Below are 16,261 nucleotides of genomic sequence, written 5' to 3'. Positions count from 1 at the left end.
CTTCATGAAAAAACTCGTTTGCTAAGATGAAACAGCACTGAATGTCAGCAGTACCATATATTTATTCTGTAACTCTTCCAACAGCTGAGATCTATAAAAGAAACATATTTTCAAAACAGTTTTAACCTCCATTGTCTTGATCACTTGCATTAACATTTTTCATGTCACCTACTGAAATCCCTAAAAGGAACCTTTTATTCAGTCAAAATTAACAAATCTATTTTTAAAAAACAGCCGCTGAAGAGTCAGAAAGACATAAGGTTGTGTATTTTATTTGACATATATTTTCAGCTGTCTCTCTCGTTTGTGGGATGAGAGCAACATTTTATACTGATGTTATCAACTCCGGGGAGGAGGGTGATTTTGAGAGTGAGGAAAACAAAGTCTGCTCCCACTGCATGTGTGCCTTAAATTAAGAATAAAAATATAGTGTTGATCAGATCACTCGGATGGAGCCTTTTACTGTCTTGGCATTCATGAATCTGGGAGCCAGCTGTAAAATTATAGTTTGGGCCTAATTTTATGCTTAGATATATGCACATGGCTCCCATTTACTTCAAAGGGAGTTGCGCACATGACCAGAGTTTGACCTTCACCTCTTCCATCTTTAAGCCTGCACAGAGCCAGAGTAAATAGGCTAAACACAGGCAATTTAAAGGAGTTAGGGACATAGAACAGGATTTTCAAAGTGACTAGTGATTTTGGGTGCCCAACTTGAGAAATCTCAGAGGGTGGGTGTGCAGCACTTTCTGAAAATCAGACCCCTTCCATGTTTCATTTTGGACACTCAAAATCACTAACCACTTTGAAGATCTTGGCCATAGAATCTATTCCCAATACAAGAGTAAGGTGCAGGGAAGCCCCTTCATGGCTATTAGTTCCAATATCTGGACTGGCTTGGGAGCCCTGCCAAATCCCTATTAACTGGCTCCTTCTGCCCACTGGAAGTGTATATGCCACCGTGCCAGCATAGGCAGAGCTAGTATGGGGTACAGTGCAGTAGTCCCCTGTTGTATCGTAGCAGGGTGTGCCAATTAGTGAATTTCACTCCTTGGACTAGCTTCTGCCACCTTTACTCACTGAGAGTTGTACTTTATTCCTCGAGTAGTCCCATTGACTTCAGTGGGGATTGCTCCAGAAAAGAGGCACTACTTGCTGTAAGGATGGCAGTATAAATATTCATATAGTGTGGATAGCCGTGAAGATATATGACGCGGGTGGCCAAACTGTGGCTCTTATTCAGCAAGCCATATTCAGCTCTTTAACCATTAAAGTGCAGCTCACGGAGCCTTCCTCCCCCACCCATTCTTCACCTACCAGATGGGGGAAAAGCTCAAGGCCTCTGCCTTGCAGCGGGGTGGTGGGGTCCTGCAAAGACATTGTCATCAAATCACACTGCATAAAGTTAAGCACATGCATAATAAGCCTCTGCAATATAAGGGCCAGGGAGAGGGGAAAAGGCTATATTATAAAGAGCGATCCATCTTACCCATGGTGCATGAGTATTTTTATGTCACTAGGTGAGAAGGCTTTGGTACTAACCCAGTTGACTTTCCTCTATATTTTCCTCCTAGATCCATCTATTCCTCACACATTTTTTGCATTCTGCATTTGCCTCCCTCCTGTTTCTGTGCCCAGCTGTTCTCACTTCCTGAATCTAGGTTAGTAAAGGGAAGTAAATTAAACCATTCTTTGAACAGATTTCAATATTTAAAAAAACCCCAAACCTCAATTTCATTCATCACATAAAAATTCAAAATGAATAAAAAATGTTGAAGGTGGAAAACAATTTTTGGGGGGGGGGATGTTCTTATTTCAAAACCAGTTAAAGTTATATACATATATTGGCTTAATTAATTTTTATAATATCTGTATAATTTGTAAGAAGTATTAATGGAAGTGGATGGGATGGGGTTAATCAACACATTCCTGTCAGACTTTTGGATCTGGGCCAAAATGTTTGGCCAGCCCTGTGATAGACTTATAATGAGTCAACAGAAGACTTTACAGTTTATCAGGTCACTGATTCATCAACTAAGAATTTATGTGATGGGGTCAAAAATCCCTCCAACAGAGATCACACCATTAGCTTTACCCTTCCAACAGCAAAAACCAGTAAACCCAAAGCTTCTGTGAATTACTAATCCATCATCATAAATCAGAAGAGAGGAGCTCTCACATTTTCATGATGTCATGAGAAGCCCAAGATGTATTTACAGCCTTGCTTCCATGTTGCAAAAATAAGCAGTTTCTAAATCCCTTGTAGCCTAAAGCCTGAGCTCAATAAAATATGGTCGGTATGAGACAGTAAAAATGGCCATGAATATACTCTTCTTTAACAGCTGGGTTTAGAACAGTTGCAGCTCTCTCTCTCTCTCTCTTTCTTTGAAATTAATCAGAACAGTTCTATTAAGGTGTGTTCCCTCAAAGTATCCACAGTGGCAATGAGTAAACAGGGAATGATCTTGTGCAAGAGATGGAATTTCAGAGTTCTTAATGCACCAAAATACAGTGAGATTTAAAGGACCATAACAGCAGGACCTCCTCACCTAAGGTCTTGTTGCTCTGGGAGGAGTACGCTCGCTAGTCAGCCTTTAGACTGCGCTGGGGGAGATGATGCCAATCCAGCACAGAGTGGGAGGAGTTCCATACAGCTGCCCCTGCAGTGACTAGCCCCTGGAAGACGACAGAGCTAATGGGCCTGCTCCTCTAGTCCCCCAGAAGACCTGCCACAGCAGGTAAGATATGGAGGCAGGGGGCTTGGTGGCAGAATTGCAGGACCTCCCCCATCTCCCCTGAAAGGCTTCTTTGCTGAACATTTCTGAACCTCAAGTGAAGTTCACCTAGTGTTTGGTACTGAGGATGTGTATGTTTAGATTCTTGGTAAGACTCCATAGCCTTCCCATATTCTCATTGTAATCCTGAGGACTCCCCTCCTTTCCTAGCCTTCAAATTCCCTGTACCTCTGTAAGGCAGTGGCTGGTGGGAAAACAGACCAAACTGAAGTCAGTTAAAAGAGCTAGAAAGTTCCACCTTTTCACATGGCAACACAAACCTTGGCTTTTGGTTTTACTTTTGCTGTGACTCTATTCAAGCCAAGTGAGCTCAGTTCAAAACATTAAAAATACAAGAGTTATTTTCCTTCAGGTCCAATGTAGTCCCGCCTACTTCATCTAGGGATTGAATGGACGTGGCACATAGCTACTACAGTGATGGGTGCATGATAAATTAGATAGACAGAATGACAGAGGTAATGCAAATTGGGATAAAGAAGATCAGCCAGGCATTCCCTTTTTTACCTTTTCTCCTGATACAAGAACATGGTGACTCTTGATAAAATTAAAAAGCAAGATATTTAAAATTGATGGAAAATTTTCACATAATACATAATTAACCAGTGGAACTCTTTGCCACATGATATTAAGACAAAGATCTTAGTCTGATTCTAAAAAGGATTGGACACTCATAGGGATATTAAAAACAACATTGGCTTTAATATTAAAAATGTATGAGAGATTTCAACCCTTATGCTTCAGGACTTAGGCCAACCACTAACTTCCCGGGCTTAGGAAGAAACTTGCTCCATAGGGATGTTATTGCAAGATTGCACATTGGTAGTGGGGGCGGTTAACACTTTCCTCTGAAGCTTCTGGTACAGTCTATGGCTGCACAGATTGACCTGAGGAGGTATATGAGTAGACAGAGACTTCTTCATCCGGGTGCATTTCTTTCCCCACCCCCTCTTGATTTGTTTTAGTGGATAGTTTGTTGAAGTTGATTTGACTGTTAAAAACACAGGCATATATGGGTATATAATAGCTGAGCTACACACATATTTAGAAGGTGGCAATGGGGTTTTCCCTCCTGACAATCTCTAATTATAAGTTATTTTTATATTCACATTTCAAATTGATAATAAATAATATCAACTGCACATAATATATTTTAAAGATTATTTGGCTTCATTTATTTTTCCAAGCACTAAACCCATTACTGACCATTATAGTATCAAACTATTAAAAAAATGCTAACCACTTTTTTATGCTGGTCTAGCATAATCTTTATTTCTTTAGACACTTTGTGCAAACATTAAATTGATAAAAGACATAATGCAGATAGAGCCACAGCTGGACTTAAGGTAATTACATAAAAATGAAATGGAGACCTATAACGGTACACTGCATTCTTCCCCATTGCACTGTTTTCTGGAAGCAAGGATCCTGCTTGCCATAGCAAGTTGCTTGCTATGGTGATTGCATCATGACTCGATCTAGTTGTACAAGACAAGTATAACATTACTTGCAGGAGAGACTGACACCAAAAATGTACTGTATTTTCAAAGATGTCATATTCTTCAAAAAACAGAAGTCCTTGAGTGGCATCTTTTGTTACTCTTTTGTTTGATGGTGCTGTACTGAGAAATTCAGGTTGTGTCTATGCGTTTATATTTCTAGTTTTGATTTTTCCTCAAACGCACTTCAAGGATAAAACTTGACTCGAAGCATGAATACTAGCCGTCTGTGGATGCAATAAATGTTAGACTGGCACTTATTGACTATTTCCATCTGATTTTTCAGTCTAGTTCCATTGAAGGAATAAGTGTATTGTGAGGGCAAGTCATTATTTGCAGTCAAACACTCGTTTGTGATCACCAACAAATGCTGGTGCAAATGATAGAAATCAAAATTCTTACTAGGCTCAGTCTTGCAAGCAGTTCTGCATAGGATGGACTCCTGGATCTGCACATTCTGAAATCAGTGGGTCTCAGAGTGGGTATGGAGGGGTCTGCCCATATGGATCTGTTTGCAAGATTGGGGCCTGAGTGACCTATGAGAGTGAATGTCTTTTGCACCCACAATACAGGTAGTTGTCTAAATTCTATCCCTTGTGACTGCAATTGGTCATGACCATCAACTGAGAGGGAAACACTGATGGTGTCTGATTACCGGCCTTTTTTGAAAACCTGGCTTTCGAGTGAGAATTTATTTTAGAAGATGCCATAGATTCAAATGAAGCAAAATGTACTTTAATGTAAGAGAGCCAATATTTGTTCATTTGTATGTGGGTCTATCATCAGCAACTCATCAAAATAGATTCACACGCATATGTACCTACTTCCACATTTCCATATCTTTATCTGTATCTGTATCTATATCTGCACACCTACATTATAGTTTGAACAAGATGTATATGGTAGTCAACCAACCTGCTTCTTGAAATACTTGTAACTGGGATTAACATATCAGTTGAAACAAAATATGAACTGAGGGAAAAAGTCACTGATTCTAAGTTTGACTGGAATCAATGGGAGCGTTGCCTTTAACTTTTATGGAAGCACCATCAGGTTGCTGGTGTAGAGACTTCCATATTTGCCTGTAACACTTTCACTTTCCTGAATATGTTTTAACATTTCAGAACATTTCGTAACCCACAGAAAACTAAATTCTGCTCAGATACACCTGTGCAACTCCAGTTTAAGTCAACACACTGGATACCAGAGAGTACTTATCAACTAATATTGAGGTTCACATCTTTTATTTGCTTTGTCAGATAACTATGGTGTGGACTATGCAATAAAACCCGTGTCAGAGAAAAGTTTACCAATACATTAAAAATAAATTGCTTCCTCCCGAGATCTGATAGCTCTATTTGTGCATCCTCTTTTTTTTTTTAAGCCTTTCGTACTTGGAGATACTACATAGTACAGTGTCATCAAATAAAAATGGCAGAGAAATTTTTGATTAGTCCCTCATCTCTATAAAGAGGAAAATGCCAGTTCATGCACTTATAAATACACACCAAGATAGTCAATTTTACTGCAGTCTGGACTGACCAGGCTGGACAATGAATTGATATATGTTCGATTTTATGCAGCTGATGTGAAAGAGATGGTTACCTTCAGGAAGGGTACATTATTAAACTAGCAAAATCCCACTTCTGCTCTGCCAATGATGCAATCTTCATTGCCCACTTGTTAAATTTTCAAACAAGCCCTCCTCTGTGCTGCCCCTCACACTTCGGGAGGAGCTCCCCCTAAACACCTGCAAAACTCCCTCATTGTCCTTCCTCAAATCCTTCCTTAAAGTTTTCTTTTGCCCTGATGCCCTCAAAAAACTTGACAACCGCTAAGCAGGGGTGTGCTGCGAGCACGGTCTAGTATGCTGATCAATACTGCCTTATTGTTTCCTTGTGTTCCTTTGTCTGCCTGTTGTCTCTTGTTTTTTGCTTGAATTGTAAGCCCTTTGAAGCAGAGACCGTCTTTTTGTTCTGCGTTTCTACAGTGCCTAGCATGATGGAATGGGGTGCACAGCAGGAAAGAGGGGAATGGGGCTAACATGAAGTCATGGGGGGAAATGGGGTTCCGGGAATGGGTGGAGGAGAGAATGAGGGGAACAAAGAACCTCTGGGGGGAGGGAGATTGGGGGGACATGGTTTGAGGAAAGGGGGGCACACAGAGCCCATGGCATGGGGGCACACAGCCCCTGCCATGGAGGGAAGTGGGAATGGGGTATACACAGAGCAGTTGTATGGGGGAAAATGGGGGACCCTGGGTATGTCAGGAGGAGGCAATGAGGGGCACACGGAACCTCTGGCAGAGAGGATGTGGGGGAGAGTTGCAGGAAGTTCCTGAATTGGAGGGGGATGGGAGGGTGGCAAACTGGAAACTTGGTGGAGGGAATGAAGGGATGCAAGGAGCTACAGAAGCTATGGAGTGTGCACCCCTTAGTAATAATGAAAATAGTTTTACCAACAACAGCTCTGCTCCCTTAGAATCCTATGTGGACAAAGGAGGGATTTTCACTCCAGAGTTCCTTCGTAGCGTACCTTGTCTTCTTTTTTTTTTTTTTTTTTTAAACTCTTAAAAAAAGGGCTCAAAGTTAAAAAGTCAAATATACAGCCCCGTACTTCAACTTTATATTCTCCCCATGTTCTTATACTTCACCAACCTCTAGCCAACTTTTTGGTCTCTGCGAATTACTTCGTGTACAGGCAATTTAAATTACATGCGGGCTGACTGTGTGTGATAATTTAAACTGATTGTTAATTAATTCTGTAAGTAAATAGCTACTGCAATCTCTATAATCATCAAGGTTTCTCTAGCTATCAACCTTTTTCTTAGCTGCTCTTTATTATACAGTACAGAGCAAAAGTATGTGTGGGGGGGGAAATAGATATGCAGGATCTCTTTTTGGACCCTTGCCGCAGAACGCAGCCCGGCTTCTCAAAAACCTTTACGGCTCTTCTTAGAATTAAATGTTTGCAAAACTGAGCTGTTTGTAGAGATTGATTTTCTGTATATAGCTTAAGAGGAAGCATATCATGAGATTTAGGTTAGATAAAAAGTAAGGCTCTGTGTGATGTGAGGTGCCAGTGTTAATCAACTGGAGATAAGAGTTGATGAGATTATATCATCCCAGTACCAGTGAGACTGACTATTAGTTATGTTTCTTGGCCTTTCGGTCACTTTGGAGAGCAAGTAGAAAGCAGATATCAGAGCAAGTTTACTAGTGCCCAAGACATTCCTCAAGGTTAGAGTGAGCTCAAAATTATCTTAAACCATTCCCTAATTGGGCCTTAAAATTAAAACCTATTTGGAAAGTCATAATTTTCCCCCTGGTTTTTAAGTTGCATCTCTCACATTACTATGGCATGTGAATCAACCCATCTTTTAGTCCCCAGAACTAGACCATCCAAGGCATAAATGAAAATGAAGTCCTGAAACACAGTGTAAGGATTCTAATCAGAAACCACCTGGCTCTCTTTGCAACAAAATTATGAGCCGTGGCAAAACAACAATCCATGCTGTCCCAGCTGCACAAAGGTACCACCTACGTGCCGTTGTACATCACGTAGCTGGCTGCCAGTCTAAAGAAAACAGTGATGCAGTTGAAAAGTAGTAAGATAACTTTTTTGCTTCCTAGTCTACTACCAAGAATTATAGTTGCAACAGCTAGCATGCCACTCCAATTTGATTCCATTTGAATAAAAGTCTGTATAGCCTCGTTTGATCATGCCCCATTGAAGTCCATGGTAGTTTTTCCACTGAATTCTCTGGATGTAGGAGAATACCTTAAACTGTAAGCCTGCAAACCCTTACTTTTTGAATACACTTTTCCTGGGACAACTATGATGAGTAAGGCCAAGACTGGGGAGTAAGGGTTCATAGGATTGGGTCCACAGGTTGGGAAAATCTGAAAATGTCATTCCTTTGGTCCATTGGCTTAGAATTACATGTAGCATTTTATTCCCTTCCCCCAGATATCCAGCTTACAAGTGAAAAACATAAAGACAAGAAACCTACGAAAGGCATTATGAGTTCAGTGTCGGAATTCAGCATCACAGACGCACCATCCAAGGACACCAAAAATGAGACGAAATTGTCTGACTCTAGTACATCATCATTATCTTCCCTTGAGAAGTGCAGGACACAGTTCACCTACATCGAAAATGATGCATCGGTTCATCAGAGAGACAGTGATGGTACGTTTTGTAAAACAGATTAAGTGTAAGCAGATTTCCAGATAATACCCGTTTAAAGAGTGCCCTATTTCAGTTGAAACACCTGCTTAAACATTGGCCAGGAATCAAAAGAATCAAAACTAAGCAATCATGAGATTGTTTACAATAGAGTTGGGACTCTAAGGAAGATTGCTTTAAAGTGGCCATGACATGAGGGTTCTTATTGCCGGGCCATAACACGAGAATTTAAGTCCAGCGGGGACATGTCTGTGCCTGTACATGGGTCTTAGGAAATAGTCTTTGCATAAGGATGCTCAGTAGGCATTGGAGGAACAGACTCCTTCTCCCTAGGCAGCAGAATGACATTGTTATTGCTACTGCAGCTACACCTCTGAGCACGGAACACCCCTTATGCACAGTGGCTTGCCTGCTGGATCCATATCGTTGTGGGTCCATTCCTTCCCCCTTCCCTTCCCCCCACCCAGACCCAATTCTGCCGCTGTGAGCCTGCTGCAAAGACTCTCAGAGGATCTCAGTGAAGAGGCCTTTTCATATTCTGCCCCTACTTATGCAGAATCCAGCCTCCTGCTTATGCTGCTTTTGAGCCCTGATTCGACAAGGTACTTAGACATTTACCTAACTAAGCCTGGTAGTAGCACCACTGACTTCAATGTGCTTAAATATAGGCATGTGCTACTGAACCTAGGCGAAGTATGGCCTTAAGGCTTTTGATTCTGGCCCGCCTTTGCTAGCCAATATGACCCCATATATGCAAAATACTAATGTTTATCTCAGTACGTCACATGACTGGGTTTTTAAAAACTTGTTTTCTCCCACCTTGAAAGCAAAATGCTCTATAAGGCTGTTAAAATACAGAATTTGCCTAGCTTTTGCATACTTTGCGAGTGCACCTCGAACCCAAAGAAATGTTTGCACTTTCTAAAAGGAAATGTATTTGGCTGCTAGTCCAAAATGTGCATGTGGCTATTATTTGGGGTTGTTTTTCTTTTACACGAAGAAAACAAGTTATTTTCTTTCTCTTTCATTATTACACAAGTCATTTCTGTGCCAACACAATCATTGGTTTTCATAAGTATTTCACTATCCATCATGTATCCAGGCACCAAAGCAGAACACCCAGGTTCTGTAGACTTGGTACAGACTACATCTTGTGTAAACCAGCATAGTGAAGTCAATGAAGTTACACTGATTTACAGCAGCTGAGGTTCTACTCCTAAATATCCTCATAGACATGATACACCCCAATGAAATATCTGTGATGCTCTTGTTCCATAAACTAAAGTTCCTTATGTGGGCATTTTATACTAAAGCATTGGGGAGGATTTTATTCAATATAGATGAAATGTGTCAGCTGATCATGTTAATGATCCTTGAATTACGAACTACTAAGTACAGATCAACACAATAAACCACAACGCTCCAAAGGAACCATTATGATATATTGTATCGCTGATTCTGTAATAATTGTAGTGCTTCATATACTTCTAGCGATATTGGAGTGCATTCAATCTTCTTTAAAGAGGTGAAGTAGTTATTCCATTAAGGGGGACTGATCCAGCAGTTCCAACACAAATGGGTGCTTTACCTGTGTAGTGATTACAGGAATGGTCTCGTAAATTGTTACTGGCACACAGGAGTGGTACATATGTGAAGTAAATAACAGATTTCACACAGTTAAAAAATGAAAAGCAAAGGAAATTAACTAAAACAATCTGTGCTCAATTAAGAATGTTAAGAACTGGACCTAAGCCAAGAATACCAAGGAAACTCAAGATTTGTGTTTGTCACTGAACACTTCATTCAATCTATTCTGACTAGTTATTGTAGCTGATTATTAGGCACACATATGGCCAATTCCTATTCTCTGATACAGCCATGGAAAAACCCTAAAGCCAGTGAACGCCAAAGAAGCCAGCAGTGTTACCTGGCTGTAACTGAGAGAAGAATTTGGCTCACTTTGCAGAAACTGCTCTAGGAGAGTCTGATCCATAGTCCACTGATGTCAATGGAGAAGACGCCCATGACTTCAATGAGATTTGGATCAGGCCCATACCAAGACTCAGCAGTATGAATTAAGGATGGAGTGACATCCACAAGTCACAAAGAGCAAGAAAATGTAGAGCAAAGACAGACCCGGAACACTATTAAAAATAGTTCTTTTGTGGTAATTAATCTAATAACGTAGAAATTGAGAGCTGAGGTCATTGTTCTCACTGAGATAAATGCAATAATGCCTTTCACAAGCAGCAGAGAAAACAGAAGAGAAAACAGGAGATTGCATCTTCTTTTGTGCAGTTTGTGGCTAATTTATTTTCAAATATATAAATGAATGCATAGGAATGGATGCTTAATTGCTAATATCTATTATTTATATACATTACCCCACTTAAAACAGAACAAAAAAGCCTCACACATGCAGAATTTGGAAGATGTGTTACATCCATTAGCACAGTTCATGGTGTGTGCTCTGATGGGAATTTAAAAGCATCTTTACTGCACATCACAGACTTTGTGCTGAAACGTTACTTTATTATTAAAGTCTTGTGCTTTTTGTGTGGTCCCTTTCCTGGGTAGACCCTTAAGAACTATATCTATTCTCAGAAGATTATCTGAGCACCAGTAAGGTTAATAAATTCAGGAAAATCTGTGTTATTAGAAAACAGATCTTATTTTTTTTATTTTAGAAAAAGCTGAAAAGAACCCTAATTGCTCTATTATTTTGAATTTGATATATCTTATCAAGGTGCAAGGGGGAAATTTCATAAATATAAGATACCTAAAAAGAATAGTCTTAATTACACCATGGACTATTGGATAAAATGATTAGATTTTCTACACTGCAAATTTCATACAATTAAATGCAGCAGTGTCACCTTATAAAATGTTTCAATTTTCTAATTATTTCAGTTCATTTGCTCAGAAAAAAATATAAGCATGAATTTACTAAGTATCACCAAAATCTAGTCATTCTCATTCTACAGAACTGACTGGGAAGTTAGTTGTGCTTGTCTGAACTTAAATAGATCTTGACATATTGAAATAAGTATTAAAATTGATAACATTGCCAATGATATGCTACTTACGGAAAGAATTTTAATCACATGCTATTTATTCTTTATTCTACCTGCTGAATAGAGGTTTTTTAAAAAAAATAAAGAAGTTGGAGTGATTTATTTTATTTTATTTTTTTTAAAATCGAGAAAGCTTTTAAAAATAATCTTCTGGAAACTTTCTAGCTGTGAACTTCTCAGTTAACTTCACTGGTCACGTTGCATTATGTTACATGATATATATCATGCCACAACAGAACAAATGCAGCTGAATAAGATCTGACAGTTTGTCATACTAGAGCAAGAAATGTGATAACATCCAATATTTTTTCCTGAAAGTACCAGTGAAAACAATTTTCACTACTGAGAAATAGTTTCCTTAAAAAAATAAAGGAAAAAAAACAGCTGAAAAGATTTGGGTCCTGATAATTACTTGCGTTGATCCTTCAGGAGGAAAAAGAAAAAGAAAAAAAAACAAAACTTTGTTGATAGGCATTACAAGGTGCAGTCAAGTGCAGGGCCGCCCAGGGGTGCGGGGGGGGGAGAAAGAGGGGCAATTTCCCCCAAGCCCTGGGCCCCCGGAGCTGCTTCTGCTCCGGGTCGTCATCAGGAATTCAGCAGCGGGGGGTCCTTCCGCTCCGGGACCCGCCGCCGAAGTGCTGGGTCTTCAGCGGCAATTCGGCAGCGGGGGGCCCCCCGCCACCAAAGGCCCCAGGCCCCCTGAATGAGGTCATGTTATGATTTCTGAAATAAGTGAATGCATTGGAAGTGCAAATCATTGGCAGAATCCACCACACTTCAGACTGCATCTCTGCCAATTTCCAAATCGTTCAGATTTGCCTCTGAACACCTTATCTTGCTTCAACACTAACAAATAGGAGCTGAGCTGTTTGGAAAAGCTGGCTCCAATTGTAGGGGCCGAGCACGGGGAAATCAAAGCCTGGGTGAGCACATTAAGGAAATCTTCTAGGGCATTTATATATACTGTAAGTATGAAGTGACTGCCAAAGCACCTGCAACATTACAGGACAATTACTCTAGTCATGAGCTTGTCCTTCTGGGGCTGATGCTTGCTGATATGTAAGAGTTACTCCCTTACACAATGCTGGAAAGAAAACAACTTCCCTTTAAAATGTACCTTTCCTAGTTGATACTCTTTTTCCACGTTTCCCCCTTTTAAAAATTAACAAGCATGTGAATTAGAAAGTGAAAAGCCTATTTAAGAGAGAGGGTGAACTGTGACCCTGGGCAGAGCATAGAATACCAAACTGCAATGTGTTAACTCTACTCTGTACTGTTCCTTTTCTGCCCCCTTTTTGGTAAGTGTTGCAAACTAGCATTCACTGAAAGTTGAAGGCTAGGCAAATTCAGACTGGAAATAAAGGCATAATTTGTTAGCGGTGAGCGTAATTAACCATTGGAACAACTTACCGAGGGTTGTACTGGTGTCTGCATCACTGACAACTGTTAAATCAAAACTGGATGTTTCTCTAAAAGATCTGCTAGAGAGAGTTATTCTGGGGAAGTTCTCTGGCCTGTTTTATACAGGAAGTCAGACTAGATGATCACAATGGTTCTTTCTGGTCTTAGAATCTGTGAATCTATTAAATCAGACTCCTTCTAAAAATCAGACTAGAAGCATGTGATTAATCTGTGCTGTTTTACACCACTCCACAAGTGAGTTCTGCTCTCACGCATAAATTCATCTAAATCCTCATCCATCTGCCATGTCTAATTCTGTGATTCAGCTATACAGCATCGTATGCGTCCTAGCTGATCCTTTCCATATCAACAACTAATAACTAAGCGTTTAGTAGACTTTAAGGGCCTGATCCAACTCTCACTGAAGTCAGTGGAACTCTTTCTGTTGGCTTTAGTGAGCATTAGTTAAGGCCCTAAAATGCTCTGATGGGCTGACAGCCCAGAAAAATATTATTTCAACACCAAGGGCCCAATCCTGAAATCTTTACATGCAGGCAAAACCCCCACTGGAAGTTTTGCCTGCAGAAGGGGTACAAGCTTGGGACTGAGGATTTCTACATTGAATTACAAATTCCTATCTGAAAAAATGAAAATCTATTATGTAGCCTATGGCAGATGCTGTGTTTGAGTGGAATTACTGGCATCACACTAGAGATATGATTGTGCTTTTTTGTAATAATGTAGCACAATGGAGATTATCCTCATTGAGTGAAATTCACGCCTATGCAGAGGACCAGCCCAGGGCATCAGCCCTACTAAAACCCCTCTGTACAAAGGTGAGTTTCACTCATATGGAATACTTTCATCCAAAAGACGGTGGGGGGTTTTCTATCCAGACCAAACAACACAGGACATCATTTTATGTAATATGTTTTACTGCTGTCATTTTTCAAAATTATATTTTAAGCTTAGTTTGTCATCTGCAGGGATCTCTGACTTCTGGGTCTCATTTAAATGTAGTCACTCTGCCTGAATCTGGAGTGCTATGGTAGTGAATCAAGCCCTCTCTCTTTCCTGTATCTCACTCTTTTTCTTTTTTCTTAGATGAATGTGCATCTCTTATCCTGGCCTGCTTGTTCTGCCAATTTTGGGACTTTCTTATAATGCTGCCTAATACCTGTGAAAATTGGTTGATAAATATGTGCTGTCCATCCTATAGATATCACCATACCTCCAGTGAAAACCACTCCAACAATGACTGTACCTGTGACTGTGACATTGATTGCAGCATTTTTGAATCTTGTCATGAAACCAGTGAATGTCTGGAACTTGCTTTGGAGATTTCTGAAGTCTGTTATCGCTAATAGGAAACAATTGACAGAATTCCCACAAACTGTCTGAATGGAAACTGACACAGTAAAAAGGATATAAGATTTTTTTAAATAATTGGAGTGTTTGCTAACCAGGGCTGTGTGTATTCTCTGATGTCCCTTTGGAAGAACTGTCTAGCATTACCAAAGAAAATTCTGTTTGTATGATTTCACATGCCACTGAAGCCAATAAAGAATGAAAACCTGTTTCCTACCTTGCAACAGATGAAAACAAAATTCCTAAATACCAGCTGTGCTAATTGCTTTGCTCAGGGTCAGTCTCATGCTTTTATAAATCTCCCTATTGCATTCAACATGGATTTCCCTCCATCCACAAACATAAGACAAATTAGGATATTCTTTTAGGAATGATATATATTAAGTCATCTTCCTAATGGATTCATACATAAACATGTATTACACATTGTTGGGTATTATTAATAATGTATGCTATAATATCATTTTATAATTAAAAATGTATTTATACAATCTCTTAAAACACACTTATATGCTCAGTTTAGGTAGAAAAGAAAATTAAGTGAACTAGAAACCATGCTAGATGTAATTACAAAAAAGGTCTCTCAAAATCTCCAATGAATTTTGAAGAGGATGGATTTTAACAAGGTACTGCAATTCAACAGTGTATTAATGTGTGTGCCTATCATTATGTAATATCAGGTTATGCCTATTGTTCATTAGTTATAGGAAAGAGCTCCTTAATTCTAATTAGCATTAATAGAAATTGAATGCACACTTCTAGAGGAGAATTTCCCTACGGATAGCCAGTAACGCTTTTTCCCAATTTTTGTTTGTGTGATTTTTTGTAAAGAGCAGAATACTGTAAAGCAATAACAGTGTTGGAAAACAGACATGAGTGCACAAAAGATAAAAAAAATGCACAAAAGATAAAAAATGACAGTATCCAACTTGGAGGCACTTACTACAGTCTGTAACACTCTCTGTATTATTCTTTTCTGATAATGGGTCTGATTAATAAAAATGAAATGAACATTGTACATTACACGTGTGACAACAAAAGGATGGAAATTCAGCTACCAAGGGGCGGAGAATCTGCATATTGAGCAAAAAAGAAAATACAATAAGTTGCTCGTTCGTGTGGGAGATTTACATACTGAAGCTGGCCTGCTCTGTGGCAGCATTTGCCTTCTATGTGCACTCACAGATTTCCAAGCAAGCCCACTGATTTCAGTACAGAAGAAATATAGTGCCTATAGGGTCCAAAACAGGCATCCTTGTGGAAAGTGTACAAGATCAGATCCTCATCGGGTACAAATCAACATAGTTCCATTGAAAGCAGTACAGCTATAATGCACAGTATGTCTGCACTACAGGGGTTGTGATTGCAACTCAAGTAGACGTATCCTAACTAGCTTTAATCTAGCTAGCTCAATCCCAGAGCAGTGATGATCTGGTAGCACATGCTTCGGTGGAGGCTAGCTCCACAAATAATTACCCTGGGTTCCACTCCAGTAAAAGCTAATTTGGGTAGGTTGACTAGAGCTGCAATCACACCCATGGCAGTACAGATAACACCTCATATATACCATGTGAGCATCAACCCTGAAATTTACAAGAGATTTAAAAAGATGCAACAACTACTCGTGTACAGGTCTGTCTCATCTTACGCTGGGGTTACGTTCTGCAGTTAGCGCGTAAAGCAAAAATCGCGTATAGTCAAAATTACACTGAGTATAATGGAATCGCCTGCACTACAGAAACAGCATTTAAATTGTTATTTTCTCTTTTTTTTTGTTTTTGCCGACCACGTAAAGCTGAAATTGATGCAACAGACCTGTATTTCTTTTCTTAAAAAAAGACCATACAGTAAAAATGTTAGATTGTAATACTCTTCTTATACATATTTTAAGGCCTTTTAGTCTCCTTTGCAAATTCAACACTTTTTATTATAATAAAAAA

The 16,261-nt window shown here is 39.6% G+C and overlaps 1 protein-coding gene across 1 annotated transcript; it reads left to right on the top strand.

The window, feature by feature from the left end:
- Nucleotides 1–1,595: 1,595 nt before the first annotated feature.
- MDFIC2 (MyoD family inhibitor domain containing 2) lies at nt 1,596–14,350 on the top strand. The gene is made up of 3 exons (XM_045022604.1): nt 1,596–1,661; nt 8,260–8,481; nt 14,058–14,350. Exons 2-3 carry the CDS (start codon nt 8,313–8,315, stop codon nt 14,315–14,317), a joined length of 429 nt encoding a protein of 142 aa, XP_044878539.1. The 5' UTR covers nt 1,596–1,661; nt 8,260–8,312; the 3' UTR covers nt 14,318–14,350.
- Nucleotides 14,351–16,261: the final 1,911 nt, after the last annotated feature.

Source organism: Mauremys mutica, chromosome 7 (genome assembly GCF_020497125.1).
Source record: "Mauremys mutica isolate MM-2020 ecotype Southern chromosome 7, ASM2049712v1, whole genome shotgun sequence".
Lineage (NCBI taxonomy): Eukaryota > Metazoa > Chordata > Testudines > Geoemydidae > Mauremys > Mauremys mutica.
This window is presented reverse-complemented; position numbering and strand designations above follow the sequence as displayed.